This window comes from Pleuronectes platessa, chromosome 3, assembly GCF_947347685.1.
Source record: "Pleuronectes platessa chromosome 3, fPlePla1.1, whole genome shotgun sequence".
Lineage (NCBI taxonomy): Eukaryota > Metazoa > Chordata > Actinopteri > Pleuronectiformes > Pleuronectidae > Pleuronectes > Pleuronectes platessa.
Genome location: NC_070628.1, coordinates 20,238,811 through 20,261,540, shown reverse-complemented (window position 1 = coordinate 20,261,540; position 22,730 = coordinate 20,238,811). Strand labels below are relative to the sequence as shown.

The window sequence follows — 22,730 nt, the reverse complement described above, 5'->3', positions numbered from 1 at the left end:
GCTTTAGCTTTGTTTTTATGACATAACCTTCTGGGTTCAATTAGATTTTTTATTTCTCACACTTAGGACTTGTGTCTAATTAATTCATCTTAGACGTGATACCCTTTTGTGTCTGGTAGTAATATCAGAATTTTCCTAGGATGTATAACGTGCCGTTTACTTTGCTGTATCCTCTTCTATTTAGATCGGGCATGTTAAGACAGAAGAAACCAAATTTAGGAACTTAGTTATATGTGAACAATTAAACAGGCTGGATTTTGACACAGGAGTTTTTACACTTCGTCTAATGTGTGTATGTGAATTTATTGTGGGAGCTGTAAAGCATTTTACTTTGTTTAACTTGTGAAACCGTAGAAGCCGTTTGCTTGTTATGTTTGTTGTTGCTGGAAGAAATATTTCAGAACACAATCAGTGTATTCTGTGTCCGCATGTGTGTGTTAACTTTGGCGAGGCCTGAAGTTGTGTCTCTACTAATATCTGTTGGTAATTTAACATTCAAAGACATAATATAAACTGTGGGTAATGATTGGTTTTAGAATATAGTTGTATTATTGTCTGGTTAGTCGCCAAATGCATAGATGATGAGTACAAATTATACTTAATTACCCAATTTATGTGCAGATTTATGGACTTTGAGATGTCTGTGAAGATTCTTGGATATTTTCCAGTGCTATATGAAAGAAACTAGGCTTGCCTTCTAGATAAGAGCTGAGACATCTTCAGTAACTTCAAGCAAGTCCAGATTGCCTTTGATTAGATCTTAGCAAAAAGACTCTCTTATGCAGACGGCATGTAAACCTGTCTCCTCCACCTGGTGCAGGTAAAGGGCGTAGAAAGAAGAAAAAAGGAGCCATCCCTCGTCCTCCTCCTCTCCTGCTCGTTCAGGATGCTCAGGCGGCCCTGGTGAAACTGCAGGAACGTGTCTCTGCTCTCCTCCTCCACAGCCGGGCCCCCTCTCCCCCCACCCCGACCCGCAGTCCCAGCAGCCTGTGTGGCTTGAGCAGGGCGGCCCCCCTCTGGCAGAAAAGCACACTGCTGAGCAGCAGCTTCACCTGTCAGTCAGATTTCTACACTCAGGAGCTCAGAGAGTTCATTACTCCTTGGGAAACCCCAAAGGTGAGATCACAGACTTGATTACATATCGTGTTGTATTATGTCTGTCAGGTTTCAGTGGGGAACAGAAATAAGACTGGAGTTAACACTGTCTGGTCTGGTCGTGCAGATTCATATATAAAGTGTCTGAAACTAAGGGAATTACTGTTATTTATCAGTAGAATCTGACAGCAGAACTTCCAAATTTGGCATAACACTATGCTGTTGTCTTTTTGAAGGTTTTAATTGTTTATCATTTTCCTTTCTGCACAAACTACAGTAAAAAGAACGACAAGAAAAAATGCTATAACATGATTCTGTAGGCTTAATTTAAATCCTAAACTAACATGTCAACTATAGATAAATTGGACATGTGGAGTAAACCATGACTATAGATATAGAAATATGGTTCTCATTAACATCACACTTTGTATATGAAGTATTCACAGTACATTTTTGTAGACACTGAATCTTCCAACATGCAGTATTCATCATGGGGAAACTGATCATGTGACTGGTGGTCATAAACTTATAATTCCTCTGTGATACCAGGTTGCTTTACATATATACTATACGTATTTGATGTAAAATAATATCTTGAATTCCAGACAAATTCACTGTTATTTCAAAAACGTCTGTAAATAAGAACAACTAGGGGGGTAAATTCAGTGTTGTGCAGGTGGTCGAGTTTAAATGACCAAACAGCTCGAAAAAACAAAAATTAAATATGGGCTGATGCATTTATTTTGCGTCAAAGCATGAAAAGTGATCCACTGTTCTTAAAAAGTGATAAACTTTGATGAGAAATGTGTGTAATATATGTTTTCACAATTTCCGTTTGTTGTATTTGCTTTTTAAATATGTGTAAAATGTAAGCTTTCATGAATCATTGAATTTTTTATTTAAAAAGTTAAATAACAGTTGAGTTAAATCTAAACTGATCTCTTCCACCTTTAGACTGCTGCAGCCCCTTTGAACGCTGGAAACAAGTCTGAGTCTTCTCTGCGACCTCTGACTGAAGGAACTCCTGTGGCAGGGACCAGTTCCTCCATCCTGCCTTCTTCCTCCCAGACTGCAGCCTCCTCCTCGGCTCCCTCCACCCCGGGCACTGGGCAGCACCCAGTGGGCAGCCAGGCCCTAAGGGACCTGATGGAGCTGGCTGAAGACGGCATGACCCCCACACAGTGCAGATACATGACCTCGGGCAGTGACAAAAGTAAGACACGCACACATTACACAAACTGTTTTCTCATGAAATGTGTGTTTACCTTTGGCGGCGGGGGAATGCCTTTGTCATAATAAACAGTACAGTCATACACAGTGTATCTGGAAAACATATTGTTAATAGTGGTGTATGTTGGTAACACAGAGAAAAAAGTATTCCCTTTAGGGGAAAGGGGAAAAATTGAAGACCTTGATAAAATTCTCCCTTCTTCATACACAAGTAGAGCTGGGCAATTAACCTAAAATGATCAAAACCGACATTTATAACCTCAAACCGACTTCATTTGCTCATGTCAGTTCCTCTTAATAATAATAAATAAATGCATCTTAATCGAGGTATTGATTTGGAGTCATATCGTCCAGCCCTATACACAACTCTAGAAAGAAACCTTTCGTACATTTTCCTTTTTTAATGATTGGCATATACTGCTACTCTCTGGTATGCTTCATAGTTAAACTTCAGATCTTAATTGTCTCTGTTCCCACAGACGAGCAGAGCAGAGCCCGTGTGTCTACGAACCTCCTGGAGGAGTCAGAGGAGCAGGCTGACCTATGTGTGAGCGGCTTCCTGCCAGAGGCGGCACACACACACTCAGAAAACACACAGAGGAAAAGTGACGAGCCACGTGGAGATGAAGAGCGAGGCAGCCACCGATCGGTAGGACCAGTCATGATCACATTAAACTGAAGTGATTCTCATCTTCAGTTCAGTGCACATGTATCCACTAATAGATACAATTTCCCAATTTGATCTCCGTTTAAAAACATCGACCGTGTATCTTTGGTTCCTCTGTAGGTGGCACTATCGAGACTGGAGTCCGACCTGAGCAGCATGGTGAACAACCCTCAGCTCAGTGATGTGCAGATCCAGGTCGACAGTGGAGACGTCTACTTTGCCCATTCCTTCATGGTGTACGCCCGCTGCCCCCTGCTGGCAGAAATGGTAACAATTATCCAACATGAGCACAGCTCTTTTACTAGTTTAGAGTTAGGTAGAAATCCACTATTCTTCAGTTTCATAGTTTGGTTTTCAGCAATAAATGCAGTAAAACTGACAGAGGACCTATTGAAGACTGACATGTGTCCCTGTCACAGTACTGGACACGTTTCTATCCCTCAGATTAAGCTGAGCAAGTATTTTCTGATGCATGTCACAGAGGTTTAGCTCAAACAACTTGCGTGGGGACGTGTGGACCTGAAGTAATCAAATCCAATCTTGGAATTTGTATTGAATATAATGTGTGTTTTTTACAACACTATACAATAAAGACAGATTTCCAGTATCCAATATTTTCTCAGAACTTCTATCAATATTTCTTACTCTTTGACTTTCAACTCATCATTTCCTCTGTCTTCCATCCTCTGATCCTCTCCCAGCTACATGAAGGAGGTTTCGGGGTTCAGGAGGAGGGTTCGTCTGCAGCCCAGAGGGTGTTGATGAGCGACGTCCCGGGTCAGGCTGTGTTCGCTCTGCTGCAGTACTTGTACACGGCCCACTGCTCCATCCCAGCCTCACTGCGACCTCACATACTAGAGCTGGCATCAAGGTGAGTGTAGATATTAAAGCACAGATATTTAATATTAGATTTTTGTAAAAACCATGCACTTTGATCACTTTTTGTTTTAAGACCATAATCATAATGCCCCCTCACATCAAACCAAACTTTGTACGTGACATTTATTTCAAGTTAAAATGACAAGAAAGAAAGCTGCAAATTCATTGTATCATCATGGGATGACTCTTCTCTTTTTGTGTTCCATTAAGGTTCGACTTGCAGGAGCTGCAGCAGCTTTGTGAGTCACCGACTCCTGAACAGGAGGCAGACTACACGAACCAGGGCGAGAACATCAACGACCAAACAGACCAGGCCTTCATGGTGCTCCTCCGCTCTATGTGGAATGAAGAGGATGAAGAAGACGAGGGATTAGATACTGATGGTGGAGATGATGAGGAGAGAAGGTTGGAAGAAGAAGATCATCAAACCGATGATGTCGCATCTGGTGAAAGAGAGATCTGTGAGGAACAGGTGAACGAGGAAGAGCTGGAGGAGATCTACGAGTTTGCAGCAACACAGAGAAAGAGGGAGGAGGAGAAAGACACAGTAGAGGACGATGAAGAGCAGGAAAAGGTAGATGATGGCGAGGAAGAACTGACAGAAGCTAAAAGAGACTTGAGCAAGAAAACTCCAAAGCCGAACTCTCAACTTGAGCCAGACCCCAGCCTGGATCTCACCTACAGTCGCCTCTTCTCAGACACTTGGGGTGTCTACGAGGAGAAAGACCTCTCTTCCTTGTCACCTACAACCTCAAGCCCACCAAAGACACACACCTCACATTACCAGAAACACCAGTCCTCTCATAAACCGCCATGCGAACTCTCCAACAGAACTTTGCCTCAGTCCTCACCAGGCGGATTCAACGACTTTTCCCAGAGCCCTCCACCCAGTACGTCCAACTTGCCTGTTGCAGGTCTGTCCCCTGGTCAGGTGGGGGAACTGGACGTGCCAGAGCAATGTCTGTCTTTGAAGCGAGAAGGCCAAGGTCCTCGTAGTATTTGTGTTCCTGTTTCTCCTGATTCACCCCCCAAAAAGAAGGAGCCGGAGCTCATAGTTTTGTCCGACTCAAGCGAGGACATGGAGGTAGATGTCCCTTTTCTAAGACGCTACAGTCCTTCGCCACATTCTCCTTTCGCTGTCCAGAAGCTGCAGAGTTACACTCAAATCAAACCTCAGTCAATCCTGAAACCCACAGAACCCCTCATGGAGAATAAAGTGTCCCGTAGTTTAGAGTTAAATCCTGATCCATCTGCAGCCTTGGGTCAAGGTCATCCAGGTTCCGGTTATGATCCGAGTCCAGACTGTTCCCCTGAGGTCTCCTGGTTGATCCCATCCACACCGGTGCAGCAGGAAATATGCAATAAGACCAGCTCCAGCAGGTCCAGCTCCACCCAGACCAAAAGCAGCATTTGCAGGACACAGCTGTTCCCTAGAGGCGAATCGTCTTTTTCACGCTCTTCTCTCTTCTATTCCCCTGCTCTACCACTTCATAACACACTTCACAACTCGAGCAGTGCAACCGTAGTTTCTGCCCGCGTTGGCCCAACAGAGGGCAGCGTTCCCAGGTTGAACCTGGAAGAGACGGCTCCCTGTAGCTCCAGCTTCGATCTCAAGTTTTCCCCTCAAAGAACCAGTAGTTATGAAGGAAGTAAGAACAGAGAAATGTCTGCAGTTCTCCCGCACAAACTTACACTCTCACTCCTCTCAAGCTCATCTCACCGTCTTCCCCTCCAAGCTCCCTCAGGGGAGGAGACACCCCAGCACGTCCAGCGGCTGCCCTACAGCAGCACTCCCCTGCACACAGGGCTCCGACAGCTCCCTGTTCTTCTTGCTGACTCCCCGCTCAACAGCAGCCTCGACAAGCAGAGGTCAACCGGTCAAGGGGGGGATAGGGCGTCATCTGAGAGCCTAGAGAAGACAGAGCTAGGGAGCTTTCATCTCTCCCCATTGTCCTCCCCCTCTTCATCTCACAGAGGTCTTCATAGTTCACAGAAACATAAGTCCTCCAGTGAGAGTCAACGTTCTGTTGAGTCCAGCAGTCATGAGAACACAGGGGATAAGCTCAAAAGACGGGGAATAAAAAATGAGGGGACAGAAAGCGTGTGCAAAAGTAAAGACTCACGTGATGAAGGAAAACAGACGGAGGCAAAAGAAGAAAGTGAGGAGGTAGAGATTGCCCTGTCCAGTTTCCAGCAGAGCTTCATGGACGAGCCTCCCATTGCTTTCAATGACTCGTGGGGCCTGGATGCCTGCGTGGAAGCGAACCCCGGCTGCTTCAGTCTGAGGCTGGAGGACAGCGGGGGATCCAGCCAGCAGGAACGAAGCCTGGAACGAAAAGAAACGACCTCTGCTGACTGTCATCCTCCACCATCTAGTCACTGTATGTCATCGAGCAGCTGTGGCGATTTGGTGAACTCCTCTCCATCTAAAGCCCACAGTGCACAACCTACCACCAGCGCACAGGCTCATAGAAACGCTTCCTTCACCCCGTCACCACCTGACACGCACAACAGCTTCCTGAACCCCCAAATATGGGACAGCTGGGAGGAGGAGCAAGAGGAGGCTCTTCCTCTCTCTTGGAGGTTGAACCCTTCTGCTCAGCTCAAAACGCCAGGTATGGTTAGTTTACTTAAACGGAATAATAATTTCCAAATGAGTGTAAACAGATGCACGCACAGCAACTCAAAGAGCCTGCATAGCAATTAGAGCAACGTCAAATTAATTGTAAAAGAAATTCACACTAAATTTCTTAAATTCTTAAAAAACTGTTCAATATATATGGGTCTATTTTGTTGAGTAAAGTACTTTTTTTTCTTGTGCATCTACATCGAGAAGTTTGATAAAACAATGTGACTAATTAACGCTATATGACAAATCCCAATCTGTAACTAGGGCTACGTTGTAGCACTTGCGGGCCCGAGCACCCGCACGTTGAAGCCTGTTGCGGTCGGTGGAGAGAGCGATCGATGACCAAGCGCACATCATCGATCGAGCATGCACTTCTCCACGTTGCATGCGTTTTGCGCTCTGCGGCAGTAGGTTTGCCAGTCGGTGGCGCCATCACTATTATTACGCACAGACATATATATCTGTTCATGTAGGCGCTCTGATGTAGCGTGAGCAATTTTGTGTCAATCGGACAATGTTAACACAACTTAATATTCACACTGATCAGTAGGTGGCGCTATGACCCTGAACTAATATTTATATGTGGGGCTGATCAGATCAGTATTGTGATCATAGGTCAGTAGTTTGGAGCCGGTTGGATAATGCAGAGTGGATTAACAAAGTACTTCCTGTTTCCTGGCGAATCAGTAGGTGGCGCTATGACACTGAGGAAATATTGACACATAGAGCTGTTCAGGCTTGGACTCTGACCATGTGACAGAAGTTTTGTAGTGATAGGACAATGCACAGTGGAGTTATGATAACATCGTGTCCTTTGGCGAAGGAAAATCCTTCGCCGCACCTCAATGTTTAAATGGTTTGAGGAAATGTCACAATTCTGACCTTGATTCAATGACTTGACTGAGCTCATTTGAGCTGTATATCTTAAAGCAGCCAGGAGCAGTTCATCAAAGAATAAAACATGTCAATTCATGTTGCCACCAGGGGGCGCTGTGATTTCAAGTCATAATTTCTGTGTAGATGTCATCAGGCCGAAACTCTTGTCTTACATGTCTAGTTTGGACTTGATTGGACCATGTATGTTCGAGATACAGATGCTCGTGTTTTGATGGCGTGTAACCAAACTTTAATGCCACGCCACGGTCACACGGTGTGAAGGGAAAAAAATCCCTTAATCAGTCTTTATCTCAATCTTGTTGTGATGACACTCATCTGAATTTGAAGTTGATCTGATGAAAGCTCTACGACAAGTAAATCAAAGTAAAAATGTTGAATAGGGCCAAAATGGCCACTAAATCCAAAATGGCGGGCTTCCTGTTTAGTCTAGCATATCTATCCAAGAGACTTATTTGTTTGTTATGAAAAGACACATGCCCAAATCGATTTTTGTACATGTCGGCCAAGCGTAGTGCCGGGCTGCCCGTTAGGGGGCGCTAGTCAGTTATTTTGCCACGCCCATTCCTTAAACCCATATGAAAATCTTCAGGGGGGGGATGTTGTTGCACACATGTAGTTTGAGTGAGATAGAGCCATGAACACTGAAGTTAAAGCAATTTCGTGTTTCACGGCGAGGTGATGAACTTTGATGCCACGCTATTAATATGGCGTTTGACGAAAAGTCACAGTTATCTTATGCCTTCATTATCAATGTCTTGAGACCCATTTGGTACAGTTTGACATGGTTGAGGTCAGTGGATGAGGAGGAATACATCCAAGTGTAAGACAAGCAAAAAACAAGACATTTCCTGGTGCCACCAGGGGGCGCTGTGATTTTAAGTCATTATTTCTGTGTAGATGTCATCAGGCCGGGACTCTTCTCTTACATGTCTAGTTTGGACTTGATTGGACCATGTATGTTCGAGATACAGATGCACGTGTTTTGATGGCGTGGAACCAAATTTTGACTTCACGCCACGGTCACACGAAGTGACGGAAAAAAATTCCGTTGATCATTTTTTTTCTCAATCTTGTTGTGATGACACCCGTCTAATTTTTAAGTTGATCTGATGAAAGCTCTACGACAAGTACATTAAAGTAAAAATGTGGAATTTGGCCAAAATGGCCACTAAATCCAAAATGGCGGGCTTCCTGTTGCATTTTTCATAATGCTCCAATAGACTTTTTTCTATGATTAGTCACGTTACACCAGTGTCTAGATTTTGGGGAAAATCGCTTATGTGGAAACCTAGGGGCTGGTTCCAGGGGGCGCTGTTGAGCCATTTTGCCACGCCCATTTCCAAATACTCCAGAATACGTAAATTTTCACCACTCTCTAATTTACTGGAAAGTTTAAAAACTTTTTGAGCACGTTGAAGCCCTCAAAAAGCCAATTCATTGTTCGGAGAATAATAAGAACTAGGGCTACGTTGTAGCACTAACGGGCCCGAGCACAGGCAATTTCAAGTCTGTTGCGGTCGGGGAAGAGAGAGCGATCGATGACCAAGCGCACGTCTCTGCCTTGCGTGCGTTTTAAGCTCTGCAGCAAGAATAAACGCTTCACTTCCTGTAGCCAGCAGGTGGCGCTAGGATTTTAAGTCATGGTGTCCTTGTAGATGTCATCAGATCGCGACTCTTGTCTTACATGTCTAGTTTGGAGTTGATTGGACCAAATATGTCCAAGATACAGACGCTCGTGTTTTGATGGCATGTGATCAGACTTTGACTCCACGCCATGGTCAGAGTATGGTGTTTTCCTATTTTGTAGCAGGTAAAAATACCAGTTAAATGTCAACAGTTGTCTTTATTGTCGTTCTGTTATTTAATAAATGCAACAAACTATAGTTTTTATATATATTGTATAACTATATATATATATATATGTATATATATAACTTTATAACCTGTGTTATCAAATATGTTGTGCGGCTCCAGACAGATTTAAATCGGGGGAAGAGGGGACGAAATGGCTTTTTCAATAGTTACATTTTGTGTCTTGATCAAACCATGGTGTTACACTGACCTCTGGTGCCTTAATATTGGCACTACAGGTGTAATTCAATATTAAGTCACTAGAGAGCAGTGTTGGACCATTAACTACAGACATGGTGTTTTCATTTTGTTTATCAAATTTATAAGCCTCACCACGGTCACACAGATTGATGAAAAGTTTAAATTTTGATAACTTTAGATCTTCATCTTGTTTTGTACACATGCATCAAATTTTTACGTTGATTTGATGAAGGCCCTACGAGAAGTGAGTCAAACTGTAAGACATAGAAAAACAAGACATTTGCTGTTGCCACCAGGGGACGCTGTGATTTTAAGTCACGATTTCTGTACCGATGTCTTCAGGTCGCGACTCTTGTCTTATGTGTATAGTTTGGACTCGATTGGACAAAATATGTCCAAGATACAGGAGCCTGTGTTTTGATGGCGTTTAATCAAACTTTGAGGCCACACCACGGTCAGACGGTTTTGCTAAAACTTAATCCTTCAATAACTTTAGATCTCCATTTTGTTGTGATGACGATCGTCTAAATTGTAAGTTGATTTGATGAAAGCTGTAGGAGGAGTACTTAAAAGAAAAAATATCGAATATGACCAAAATGGCCACTAAAGTCAAACTGGCGGGCTTCCTGTTGCGTTATTCATAATGCACTGATGGACTTTTTTGTGCATCTAGTCATGATACACAATAGTCTTTGTTTTTTTTGATGATCGGTGAATGCTAAATGAGGGGCTTTTCCGTAGGTGGCGCTATTGAGCGGTTTTGACACACCCGTTCCCAAATACTTCAGAATACGTAAACTTGCGCACATTTCTAATTTACTGTACACTTTAGAAACTTTTTGAGCACGTTAAAGCCCTCAAAAAGCCAATTCACTGAGCGAAGAAAAATAATAATAATAATAATCTTTTCAATTTCAATAGGTCCTCTCACCGATTTCGGTGCTCGGGCCCTAACTAGGGCTACGTTGTAGCACTTGCGGGCCCGAGCACCCGCACGTTGAAGCCTGTTGCGGTCGGTGGAGAGAGCGATCGATGACCAAGCGCACATCATCGATCGAGCATGCACTTCTCCACGTTAAATGCGTTTTGCGCTCTGCGGCAGTAGGTTTGCCAGTAGGTGGCGCCATCACTATTATTACGCACAGACATATATATCTGTTCATGTAGGCGCTCTGATGTAGCGTGAGCAATTTTGTGTCAATTGGACAATGTTAACACAACTTAATTTTCACACTGATCAGTAGGTGGCGCTATGACCCTGAACTAATATTTATATGTGGAGCTGTTCAGAATAGTATTGTGATCATAGGTCAGTAGTTTGGAGCCGGTTGGATAATGCAGAGTGGATTAACAAAGTACTTCCTGTTTCCTGGCGAATCAGTAGGTGGCGCTATGACACTGAGGAAATATTGACACATAGAGCTGTTCAGGCTTGTACTCTTATCATGTGACAGAAGTTTTGTAGTGATAGGACAATGCACAGTGGAGTTATGATAACATCGTGTCCTTTGGCGAAGGAAAATCCTTCGCCGCACATCAATGTTTACACGGTTTGAGGAAACGTCACAATTCTGACCATGATCTAATGACTTGACTGATCTGATTTGAGCTGTATATTGTAAATCAGCCAGGAGCAGTTCATCAAAGTATAAAACATGTCACTTCCTGTAGCCACCAGGGGGCGCTGTAATTTCAAGTCATAATTTCTGTGTAGATGTCATCAGGATGGCACCCTTGTCTTACATGTCTAGTTTGGACTCGATTGGACAATGTATGTCCGAGATACAGAACCTCGTGTTTTGATGGCGTTTAATCAAACTCAAGACGCCACGCCACGGTCACACGGTGTGACGAAAGGTCAATCTCTTAATCACTTTTTATCTCCATCTTGTTGTGATGGCACTGATCTTAATTTGAAGTTAATCTGATGAAAGCCCTGGGACAAGTGCATCAAGTAAAAATGTGGAATATGGAAAAAAAATGGCCACTTAATCCAAAATGGCGGCCTCCCTGTTTGGTCAAGCATACCTATCCAAGATATTTTTTTGTTTGTTATGAAACGACACATGTCCCGATAGATTTGTATAAATGTCGGCCATCGTAGTGCCGGGGTTGCCCTATAGGGGGCGCTGGTCAGTTTTTTTGCCACGCCCATTTCTTAAAACCATATGAATATCTTCAGGGGGGGGCTGTTGTTACACACATGTAGTTTGAGAGAGATAGAATCATGAACACTGAAGTTACAGCAATTTCGTGTTTCACGGCGAGTTGATGAACTTTAATGCCACGCCATTCATATGGCGTTTGACGAAAAGTCACGGTAATCTTATGTCTTCATTGTCAATGTCTTGGGACCCATTTGATACAGTTTGACATGGTTGAGGTCAGTGGATGAGGAGAAATTCATCCAAGTGTAAGACAAGCAAAAAACAAGACATTTCCTGTTGCCACCAGGGGGCGCTGCGGTTTTAAGTCATCATTTATGCATAGATGTCATCAGGCGGGGACTATTGTCTTACATGTCTAGTTTGGACTTGATTGGAACATGTATGTCCGAGATACAGATGCCCGTGTTTTGATGGCGTGTAACCAATTTTTAACGCCATGCCACGGTCACACGGTGTGATAAAAAAAAAATCCCTCAATCATTTTTTATCTCCATCTTGTTGTGATGACACTCATCTGAATTTGAAGTTGATCTGATGAAAGCCCTGGGACAAGTACGTAAAAGTAAAAATGTGGGATATTGCCAAAATGGCCACTAAAAGCAAAATGGCGGACTTCCTGTTGCGTTTTTCATAATGCTCCATGAGACTTTTTTTCATGACTGGTCACGATACACCTATATCCAGATTTTGATGAAAATCCGTTATGTGGAAACCTAGGGGCTGGTTCCAGGGGGCGCTGTAGAGCCATTTTGCCACGCCCAATTCCAATTACTCCAGAATACTAAAATATCCGCAGACCTTGAATTTCCTGCAAAGTTTCATAACTTTTTGAGCATGTCTAGACCCTGAAAAAGCCCCCCAAAGGGAAATAATAATAATAATAATAATAAAAATCCTTACAGATTCAATAGGGCCTCTCACCATTCGGTGCTCGGGCCCTAACTAGGGCTACGTTGTAGCACTAACGGGCCCGAGCACAGGCAATTTCAAGTCTGTTGCGGTCGGGGAAGAGAGAGCGATCAATGACCAAGCGCACGTCTCTGCCTTGCGTGCGTTTTAAGCTCTGCAGCAAGAATAAACGCTTCACTTCCTGTAGCCAGCAGGTGGCGCTATGATTTTAAGTCATGGTGTCTTTGTAGATGTCATCAGGTCGCGACTCTTGTCTTACATGTCTAGTTTGGATTCGATGGGACCAAATATGTCTAAGATATAGAAGCTTGTGTTTTCATGGCGTTCATCACACTTTGCCGCCACGCCACGGTCAGACGGTGTGTCAGAAAGTTGTTTCTTTGATAACTTTTTATCTCCATATTGTTGTGATGACACTCATCTAAATTTTTTGTTGATCTGATGAAAGCTCTCCGAGAAGTACATAAAAATAGAACATGTACCAAAAACAAGACATTTCCTGCTGCCACCAGGGGGCGCTATCATTTTAAGTCAAGATTTTTGTGTTGTTGTCTTCAGGTCGCGACTCTTGTCTTACATGTGTAGTTTGGAGTCCATGGGACCAAATATGTCTGAGATATAGAAGCTCGTGTTTTGATGGCGTTTCGTCACACTTTGACGCCCCGCCACAGTCAGACGGTGTGGCGAAAAGTTTTTTCTTTGATAACTTTAGATCTTCATTTTGTTGTGATGACAGTCGTCTAAATTTTAAGTTGATCTGATGAAAGCTCTACGAGAAGTACATTAAAGTAAAAAATTATGGAATATGACCAAAATAGTCACTAAATCAAAAATGGCGGGCTTCCTGTTGCGTTTTTCATAATGCTCCAAGAGGCTTTTTTGTACATCTGGTGATGATACACAACTGTCTTCAATTTCGTGAGGATCAGTGAATGCTAAATGAGGTGCATCTCCGTAAATGAGGGGCTCTCCGTTGGTGGCGCTGTTGAGCCATTTTGCCACGCCCATTTCCAAATACCCCAGAATACGTAAATTTTCACGACTTTCTAACTTACTGCAAACTTTTACAACTTTTTGAGCATGGTAAAACCCTCAAAAAGCCAATTCATTAACGACACAGCAAAATAATAATAATAGGAATAATAATAATAATCATTTCAATTTCAATAGGTCCTCTCACCGATTTCGGTGCTCGGGCCCTAATAAGAATAATAATAATCATTTCAATTTCAATAGGTCCTCTCACCGATTTCGGTGCTCGGGCCCTAATAATAATAATAATAATAATCATTTCAATTTCAATAGGTCCTCTCACCGATTTCGGTGCTCGGGCCCTAATAATAATCCTTTCAATTTCAATAGGTCCTCTCACCGATTTCGGTGCTCGGGCCCTAATAATAATCATTTCAATTTCAATAGGTCCTCTCACCGATTTCGGTGCTCGGGCCCTAATAATAATAAGAATAATGCCTACAATTTCAATAGGGCCTCTCACCATTCGGTGCTCGGGCCCTAACTAGGGCTACGTTGTAGCACTAACGGGCCCGAGCACAGGCGATTTCAAGTCTGTTGCGGTCGGTGAAGAAAGAGCGTTCGATGACCAAGCGCTCGTCTCCGTGTTACAAGCGTTTCGGCACTGCAGCAAGGATAAACGCCTCACTCTCTGCAGTCAGCAGGTGGTGCTATCGTTTTAAATCATTGTGTCTTTGAAGATGTCATCAGTTCGCGACTCTTGTCTTACAAGTCTGGTTTGGACTGGATTGGACCAAATATGTCCAAGATACAGAAGCTCATGTTTTAATGGCGTGTAATCAAACTTTGACGTCAAGCCAAGGTCACACCGTGAGACAAGAAATATATCTTTTAATAACTTTTCATCACCATCTTGTTGTGATGACACTCAACTAAATTTCACGTTGATCTGATGAAAGCTCTACAACAAGTACATCAAAGTAAAAGTGTGGAATATGGCCAAAATCGCTACCAAATCCAAAATGGCGGGCTTCCTGTGTATTTTAGCATATCTGTCCAAGAGACTTATTTCTTTGTCATGAAAAGACACTTGTCCCTATCGATTTTTGTAGATGTAGACCAATTGTAGTGCCGGGGCTACCCTTTAGGGGGCGCTAGTCAGTTATTTTGACACGCCCAGTCCTTAAAACTATCTGTATATCTTCAGGGGTGGGCTGTTGATACACACATGTAGTTTGAGGGAGCTGGACCCATGAACACGGAAGTTACAGCAATTCCGTGTGTCATGGCGAGTTGAGCTTTGATGACACGCCATTAATAATCCGCATGATGAAAAGTCACAGTAATCGTAAGTCTTGAGACCTATTTGACACAGTTTGACATGGTTTCACAAAGTGGATGAGGAGAAATACATCCAAGTGTAAAATGTTCCAAAAACAAGACATTTCCTGCTGCCACCAGGAGGCGCTGTGATTTTAAGTCAAGATTTTTGTGTTGTTGTCTTCAGGTCGCGACTCTTATCTTACATGTGTAGTTTGGAGTCCATGGGACCAAATATGTCTGAGATATAGAAGCTCGTGTTTTGATGGCGTTTCATCTAACTTTGACGCTACGCCACGGTCAGACGGTATGACGAAAAGTTGATCTTTCAATAACTTTTGATCTCCATTTTGTTGTGATGACACTGGTCTAAATTTTAAGTTGGTATGGTGAAAACTCTACGAGAAGTACATCAAAGTAAAAATATGGAATATGACCAAAATGGCCACTTAATCCAGAATGGCGGGCTTCCTGTTAATTCTTTCATTATGGTCCTTGAGGTTTTTTTGTGCCTCTGGTCATGATACACAACTGTCTAGATTTTCGTGAGGATCGATGAATGCTAAATGAGGGGCTTTTCCGTAGGTGGCGCTGTTGAGCCACTTTGCCACGCCCATTTCCAAATACTCCAGAATACGTAAATTTAAACCACTTTCTAATTTACTGCAAACTTTTACAACTTTTTGAGCATGTTTAAAAATTCTCAGAATAATCCTTTCAATTTCAATAGGGCCTCCCACCGATTTCGGTGCTCGGGCCCTAATAACTAGGGCTACGTTGTAGCACTTGCGGGCCCGAGCACCCGCACGTTGAAGCCTGTTGCGGTCGGTGGAGAGAGCGATCGATGACCAAGCGCACATCATCGATCGAGCATGCACTTCTCCACAATAAATGCGTTTTGCGCTCTGCGGCAGTAGGATTGCCAGTAGGTGGCGCCATCACTATTATTACGCACAGACATCTATTTATCTGTTCATGTAGGCGCTCTGATGTAGCGTGAGCAATTTTGTGTCAATCGGACAATGTTAACACAACTTAATATTCACACTGATCAGTAGGTGGCGCTATGACCCTGAACTAATATTTATATGTGGAGCTGTTCAGATTAGTATTGTGATCATAGGTCAGTAGTTTGGAGCCGGTTGGATAATGCAGAGTGGATTAACAAAGTACTTCCTGTTTCCTGGCGAATCAGTAGGTGGCGCTATGACACTGAGGAAATATTGACACATAGAGCTGTTCAGGCTTGTACTCTTATCATGTGACAGAAGTTTGGTAGTGATAGGACAATGCACAGTGGACTTATGAAAACATCGTGTCCTTTGGCGAAGGATGATCCTTCGCCAAACATCAATGTTTACATGGTTTGAGGAAATGTCACAATTCTGACCTTGATTCAATGACTTGACTGAGCTCATTTGAGCTGTATATCTTAAAGCAGCCAGGAGCAGTTCATCAAAGTATAAAACATGTCACTTCCTGTAGCCACCAGGGGGCGCTGTAATTTCAAGTCATAATTTCTGTGTAGATGTCATCAGGATGGCACCCTTGTCTTACATGTCTAGTTTGGACTCGATTGGACAATGTATGTCCGAGATACAGAACCTCGTGTTTTGATGGCGTTTAATCAAACTCAAGACGCCACGCCACGGTCACACGGTGTGACGAAAGGTCAATCTCTTAATCACTTTTTATCTCCATCTTGTTGTGATGGCACTGATCTTAATTTGAAGTTAATCTGATGAAAGCCCTGGGACAAGTGCATCAAGTAAAAATGTGGAATATGGAAAAAAAATGGCCACTTAATCCAAAATGGCGGCCTCCCTGTTTGGTCAAGCATACCTATCCAAGATATTTTTTTGTTTGTTATGAAACGACACATGTCCCGATAGATTTGTATAAATGTCGGCCATCGTAGTGCCGGGGTTGCCCTATAGGGGGCGCTGGTCAGTTTTTTTGCCACGCCCATTTCTTAAAACCATATGAATATCTTCAGGGGGGGGCTGTTGTTACACACATGTAGTTTGAGAGAGATAGAATCATGAACACTGAAGTTACAGCAATTTCGTGTTTCACGGCGAGTTGATGAACTTTAATGCCACGCCATTCATATGGCGTTTGACGAAAAGTCACGGTAATCTTATGTCTTCATTGTCAATGTCTTGGGACCCATTTGATACAGTTTGACATGGTTGAGGTCAGTGGATGAGGAGAAATTCATCCAAGTGTAAGACAAGCAAAAAACAAGACATTTCCTGTTGCCACCAGGGGGCGCTGCGGTTTTAAGTCATCATTTATGCATAGATGTCATCAGGCGGGGACTATTGTCTTACATGTCTAGTTTGGACTTGATTGGAACATGTATGTCCGAGATACAGATGCCCGTGTTTTGATGGCGTGTAACCAATTTTTAACGCCATGCCACGGTCACACGGTGTGATAAAAAAAAAATCCCTCAATCATTTTTTATCTCCATCTTGTTGTGATGACACTCATCTGAATTTGAAGTTGATCTGATGAAAGCCCTGGGACAAGTACGTAAAAGTAAAAATGTGGGATATTGCCAAAATGGCCACTAAAAGCAAAATGGCGGACTTCCTGTTGCGTTTTTCATAATGCTCCATGAGACTTTTTTTCATGACTGGTCACGATACACCTATATCCAGATTTTGATGAAAATCCGTTATGTGGAAACCTAGGGGCTGGTTCCAGGGGGCGCTGTAGAGCCATTTTGCCACGCCCAATTCCAATTACTCCAGAATACTAAAATATCCGCAGACCTTGAATTTCCTGCAAAGTTTCATAACTTTTTGAGCATGTCTAGACCCTGAAAAAGCCCCCCAAAGGGAAATAATAATAATAACTAGGGCTACGTTATAGCACTTGCGGGCCCGAGCACCCGCACGTTGAAGCCTGTTGCGGTCGGTGGAGAGAGCGATCGATGACCAAGCGCACATCATCGATCGAGCATGCACTTCTCCACGTTAAATGCGTTTTGCGCTCTGCGGCAGTAGGTTTGCCAGTAGGTGGCGCCATCACTATTATTACGCACAGACATATATATCTGTTCATGTAGGCGCTCTGATGTAGCGTGAGCAATTTTGTGTCAATTGGACAATGTTAACACAACTTAATTTTCACACTGATCAGTAGGTGGCGCTATGACCCTGAACTAATATTTATATGTGGAGCTGTTCAGATCAGTATTGTGATCATAGGTCAGTGGTTTGGAGCCGGTTGGATAATGCAGAGTGGATTAACAAAGTACTTCCTGTTTCCTGGCGAATCAGTAGGTGGCGCTATGACACTGAGGAAATATTGACACATAGAGCTGTTCAGGCTTGTACTCTTATCATGTGACAGAAGTTTGGTAGTGATAGGACAATGCACAGTGGAATTATGAAAACATCGTGTCCTTTGGCGAAGGATGATCCTTCGCCAAACATCAATGTTTACATGGTTTGAGGAAATGTCACAATTCTGACCTTGATTCAATGACTTGACTGAGCTCATTTGAGCTGTATATCTTAAAGCAGCCAGGAGCAGTTCATCAAAGTATAAAACATGTCACTTCATGTTGCCACCAGGGGGCGCTGTGATTTCAAGTCATAATTTCTGTGTAGATGTCATCAAGCCGGAACTCTTGTCTTGCATGTCTACTTTAGACTTGATTGGACCATGTATGTTCGAGATACAGATGCTCGTGTTTTGATGGCGTGTAACCAAACTTTAACGCAACGCCACGGTCACACGGTGTGAAGGGGAAAAAATCCCTTAATCAGTTTTTATCTCAATCTTGTTGTGATGACACTCATCTGAATTTGAAGTTGATCTGATGAAAGCTCTACGACAAGTAAATCAAAGTAAAAATGTTGAATAGGGCCAAAATGGCCACTAAATCCAAAATGGCGGGCTTCCTGTTTAGTCTAGCATATCTATCCAAGAGACTTATTTGTTTGTTATGAAAAGACACATGCCCAAATCGATTTTTGTACATGTCGGCCAAGCGTAGTGCCGGGCTGCCCGTTAGGGGGCGCTAGTCAGTTATTTTGCCACGCCCATTCCTTAAAACCATATGAAAATCTTCAGGGGGGGGATGTTGTTGCACACATGTAGTTTGAGTGAGATAGAACCATGAACACTGAAGTTAAAGCAATTTCGTGTTTCACGGCGAGTTGATGAACTTTAATGCCACGCCATTCATATGGCGTTTGACGAAAAGTCACGGTAATCTTATGTCTTCATTGTCAATGTCTTGGGACCCATTTGATACAGTTTGACATGGTTGAGGTCAGTGGATGAGGAGAAATTCATCCAAGTGTAAGACAAGCAAAAAACAAGACATTTCCTGTTGCCACCAGGGGGCGCTGCGGTTTTAAGTCATCATTTATGCATAGATGTCATCAGGCGGGGACTATTGTCTTACATGTCTAGTTTGGACTTGATTGGAACATGTATGTCCGAGATACAGATGCCCGTGTTTTGATGGCGTGTAACCAATTTTTAACGCCATGCCACGGTCACACGGTGTGATAAAAAAAAAATCCCTCAATCATTTTTTATCTCCATCTTGTTGTGATGACACTCATCTGAATTTGAAGTTGATCTGATGAAAGCCCTGGGACAAGTACGTAAAAGTAAAAATGTGGGATATTGCCAAAATGGCCACTAAAAGCAAAATGGCGGACTTCCTGTTGCGTTTTTCATAATGCTCCATGAGACTTTTTTTCATGACTGGTCACGATACACCTATATCCAGATTTTGATGAAAATCCGTTATGTGGAAACCTAGGGGCTGGTTCCAGGGGGCGCTGTAGAGCCATTTTGCCACGCCCAATTCCAATTACTCCAGAATACTAAAATATCCGCAGACCTTGAATTTCCTGCAAAGTTTCATAACTTTTTGAGCATATCTAGACCCTGAAAAAGCCCCCCAAAGGGAAATAATAATAATAATAATAATAATAATAATAATAATAATAAAAATCCTTACAGATTCAATAGGGCCTCTCACCATTCGGTGCTCGGGCCCTAACTAGGGCTACGTTGTAGCACTAACGGGCCCGAGCACAGGCAATTTCAAGTCTGTTGCGGTCGGGGAAGAGAGAGCGATCGATGACCAAGCGCACGTCTCTGCCTTGCTTGCGTTTTAAGCTCTGCAGCAAGAATAAACGCTTCACTTCCTGTAGCCAGCAGGTGGCGCTAGGATTTTAAGTCATGGTGTCTTTGTAGATGTCATCAGGTCGCGACTCTTGTCTTACATGTCTAGTTTGGAGTTGATTGGACCAAATATGTCCAAGATACAGACGCTCGTGTTTTGATGGCGTGTGATCAGACTTTGACTCCACGCCATGGTAAGAGTTTAGTGTTTTCCTATTTTGTAACAGGTAAAAATAGCAGTTAAATGTCAACAGTTGTCTTTATTGTCGTTCTATTATTTAATAAATGCAACAAACTATAGTTTTTATATATATTGTATGTCTATATATATATATATAACTTTATAACCTGTGTTATCAAATATGTTGTGTGGCACCAGACAGCTTTAAATTGGGGGAAGAGTGGTCGAGCACAGGCAATTTCAAGTCTGTTGCGGTCGGGGGAGAGAGAACGATCGATGACCAAGCGCATGTCTCTGCCTTGCGTGCGTTTTAAGCTCTGCAGCAACAATGAACGCTTCACTTCCTGTAGCCAGTGGCGCTAGGATTTTAAGTCATGATGTCTGTGTAGATGTCATCAGGTCGCGACCCTTGTCTTACATGTCTAGTTTGGAGTTGATTGGACCAAATATGTCCAAGATACAGACACTCGTGTTTTGATGGCGTGTGATCAGACTTTGACTCCACGCCATGGTCAGAGTTTGGTGTTTTCCTATTTTGTAACAGGTAAAAATAGCAGTTAAATGTCAACAGTTGTCTTTATTGTCGTTCTATTATTTAATAAATGCAACAAACTATAGTTTTTATATATATATATATAACTTTATAACCTGTGTTATCAATAATGTTGTGCGGCACCAGACAGCTTTAAATTGGGGGAAGAGTGGTCAAGCACAGGCAATTTCAAGTCTGTTGCGGTCGGGGAAGAGAGAACGATCGATGACCAAGCGCATGTCTCTGCCTTGCGTGCGTTTTAAGCTCTGCAGCAACAATAAACGCTTCACTTCCTGTAGCCAGCAGGTGGCGCTAGGATTTTAAGTCATGATGTCTTTGTAGATGTCATCAGGTCGCGACCCTTGTCTTACATGTCTAGTTTGGAGTTGATTGGACCAAATATGTCCAAGATACAGACACTCGTGTTTTGATGGCGTGTGATCAGACTTTGACTCCACGCCATGGTTAGAGTTTGGTGTTTTCCTATTTTGTAACAGGTAAAAATAGCAGTTAAATGTCAACAGTTGTCTTTATTGTCGTTCTATTATTTAATAAATGCAACAAACTATAGTTTTTATATATATTGTATGACTATATATATATATATATAACTTTATAACCTGTGTTATCAAATATGTTGTGTGGCACCAGACAGCTTTAAATTGGGGGAAGAGTGGTCGAGCACAGGCAATTTCAAGTCTGTTGCGGTCGGGGGAGAGAGAACGATCGATGACCAAGCGCATGTCTCTGCCTTGCGTGCGTTTTAAGCTCTGCAGCAACAATAAACGCTTCACTTCCTGTAGCCAGTGGCGCTAGGATTTTAAGTCATGATGTCTTTGTAGATGTCATCAGGTCGCGACCCTTGTCTTACATGTCTAGTTTGGAGTTGATTGGACCAAATATGTCCAAGATACAGACACTCGTGTTTTGATGGCGTGTGATCAGACTTTGACTCCACGCCATGGTCAGAGTTTGGTGTTTTCCTATTTTGTAACAGGTAAAAATAGCAGTTAAATGTCAACAGTTGTCTTTATTGTCGTTCTATTATTTAATAAATGCAACAAACTATAGTTTTTATATATATTGCATGACTATATATATATATATATATATATATAACTTTATAACCTGTGTTATCAAATATGTTGTGCGGCAACAGACAGCTTTAAATTGGGGGAAGAGTGGAGGAAATAGTAAAGGTTGCCTACCCCTGCCTTAGGTGACAATTTGTGCCTTGGTCAAACCATGATCCTACACTGCCCTCTAGTGACTTAATATTGCGGTACAAGTAGTTTGTGCCGGCAATATAAAGCCACTAGAGGTCAGTATAAGACCATGAAACACATACATGGTTGAAATGAAAACAGGTCTTTTCATTTTGCACATCAAGATTTTAAGCCTCACCACGGTCACACGGATTGATGAAAAGTTTAAATTTTGATAACTTTAGATCTTCATCTTGTTTTGTAGAGTCTCATCTAATTTTTAAGTTGATCTGATGAAAGCTCTCCGAGTAGTACATAAAAACATAACACGTCTTAAAAACAAGACATTTCCTGTTGCCACCAGGGGGCGCTGTGATTGTAAGTCACAATTTCTGCAGTGATGTCTTCTGGTCGCGACTCTTGTCGTATGTGTCTAGTTTGGACTCAATTGGACAAACTATGTCTGAAATATGGAAGCTTGTGTTTTGATGGCGTTTCATCAAACTTTAACGCCACACCACGGTCAGACGGTTTTGCTAAAACGTAATCCTTCAATAACTTTAGATCTCCAATTTGTTGTGATGACGATCGTCTAAATTTGAAGTTGATCTGATGAAAGCTGTACGACAAGTACATCAAAGAAAAAATATGGAATATGACCAAAATGGCCACTAAAGTCAAACTGGCGGGCTTCCTGTTGCGTTATTCATAATGCACTGATGGACTTTTTTGTGCATCTAGTCATGATACACAATAGTCTTTGTTTTTTTTGAAGATCGGTGAATGCTAAATGAGGGGCTTTTCCGTAGGTGGCGCTCTTGAGCCATTTTGCCA

The 22,730-nt window shown here is 42.6% G+C and overlaps 1 protein-coding gene across 1 annotated transcript in view; it reads left to right on the top strand.

The window, feature by feature from the left end:
• slx4 (SLX4 structure-specific endonuclease subunit homolog (S. cerevisiae)) overlaps positions 1-22,730 on the top strand; it is a 29,871-nt gene that overhangs the window by 2,862 nt on the left and 4,279 nt on the right. The window contains exons 6-11 of the mRNA XM_053419376.1: positions 821-1,116; positions 2,050-2,308; positions 2,805-2,974; positions 3,113-3,259; positions 3,694-3,863; positions 4,082-6,486. Of these exons, the coding sequence (XP_053275351.1) occupies positions 821-1,116; positions 2,050-2,308; positions 2,805-2,974; positions 3,113-3,259; positions 3,694-3,863; positions 4,082-6,486 (3,447 nt within the window). The remainder of the gene's footprint in view (positions 1-820; positions 1,117-2,049; positions 2,309-2,804; positions 2,975-3,112; positions 3,260-3,693; positions 3,864-4,081; positions 6,487-22,730) is intronic.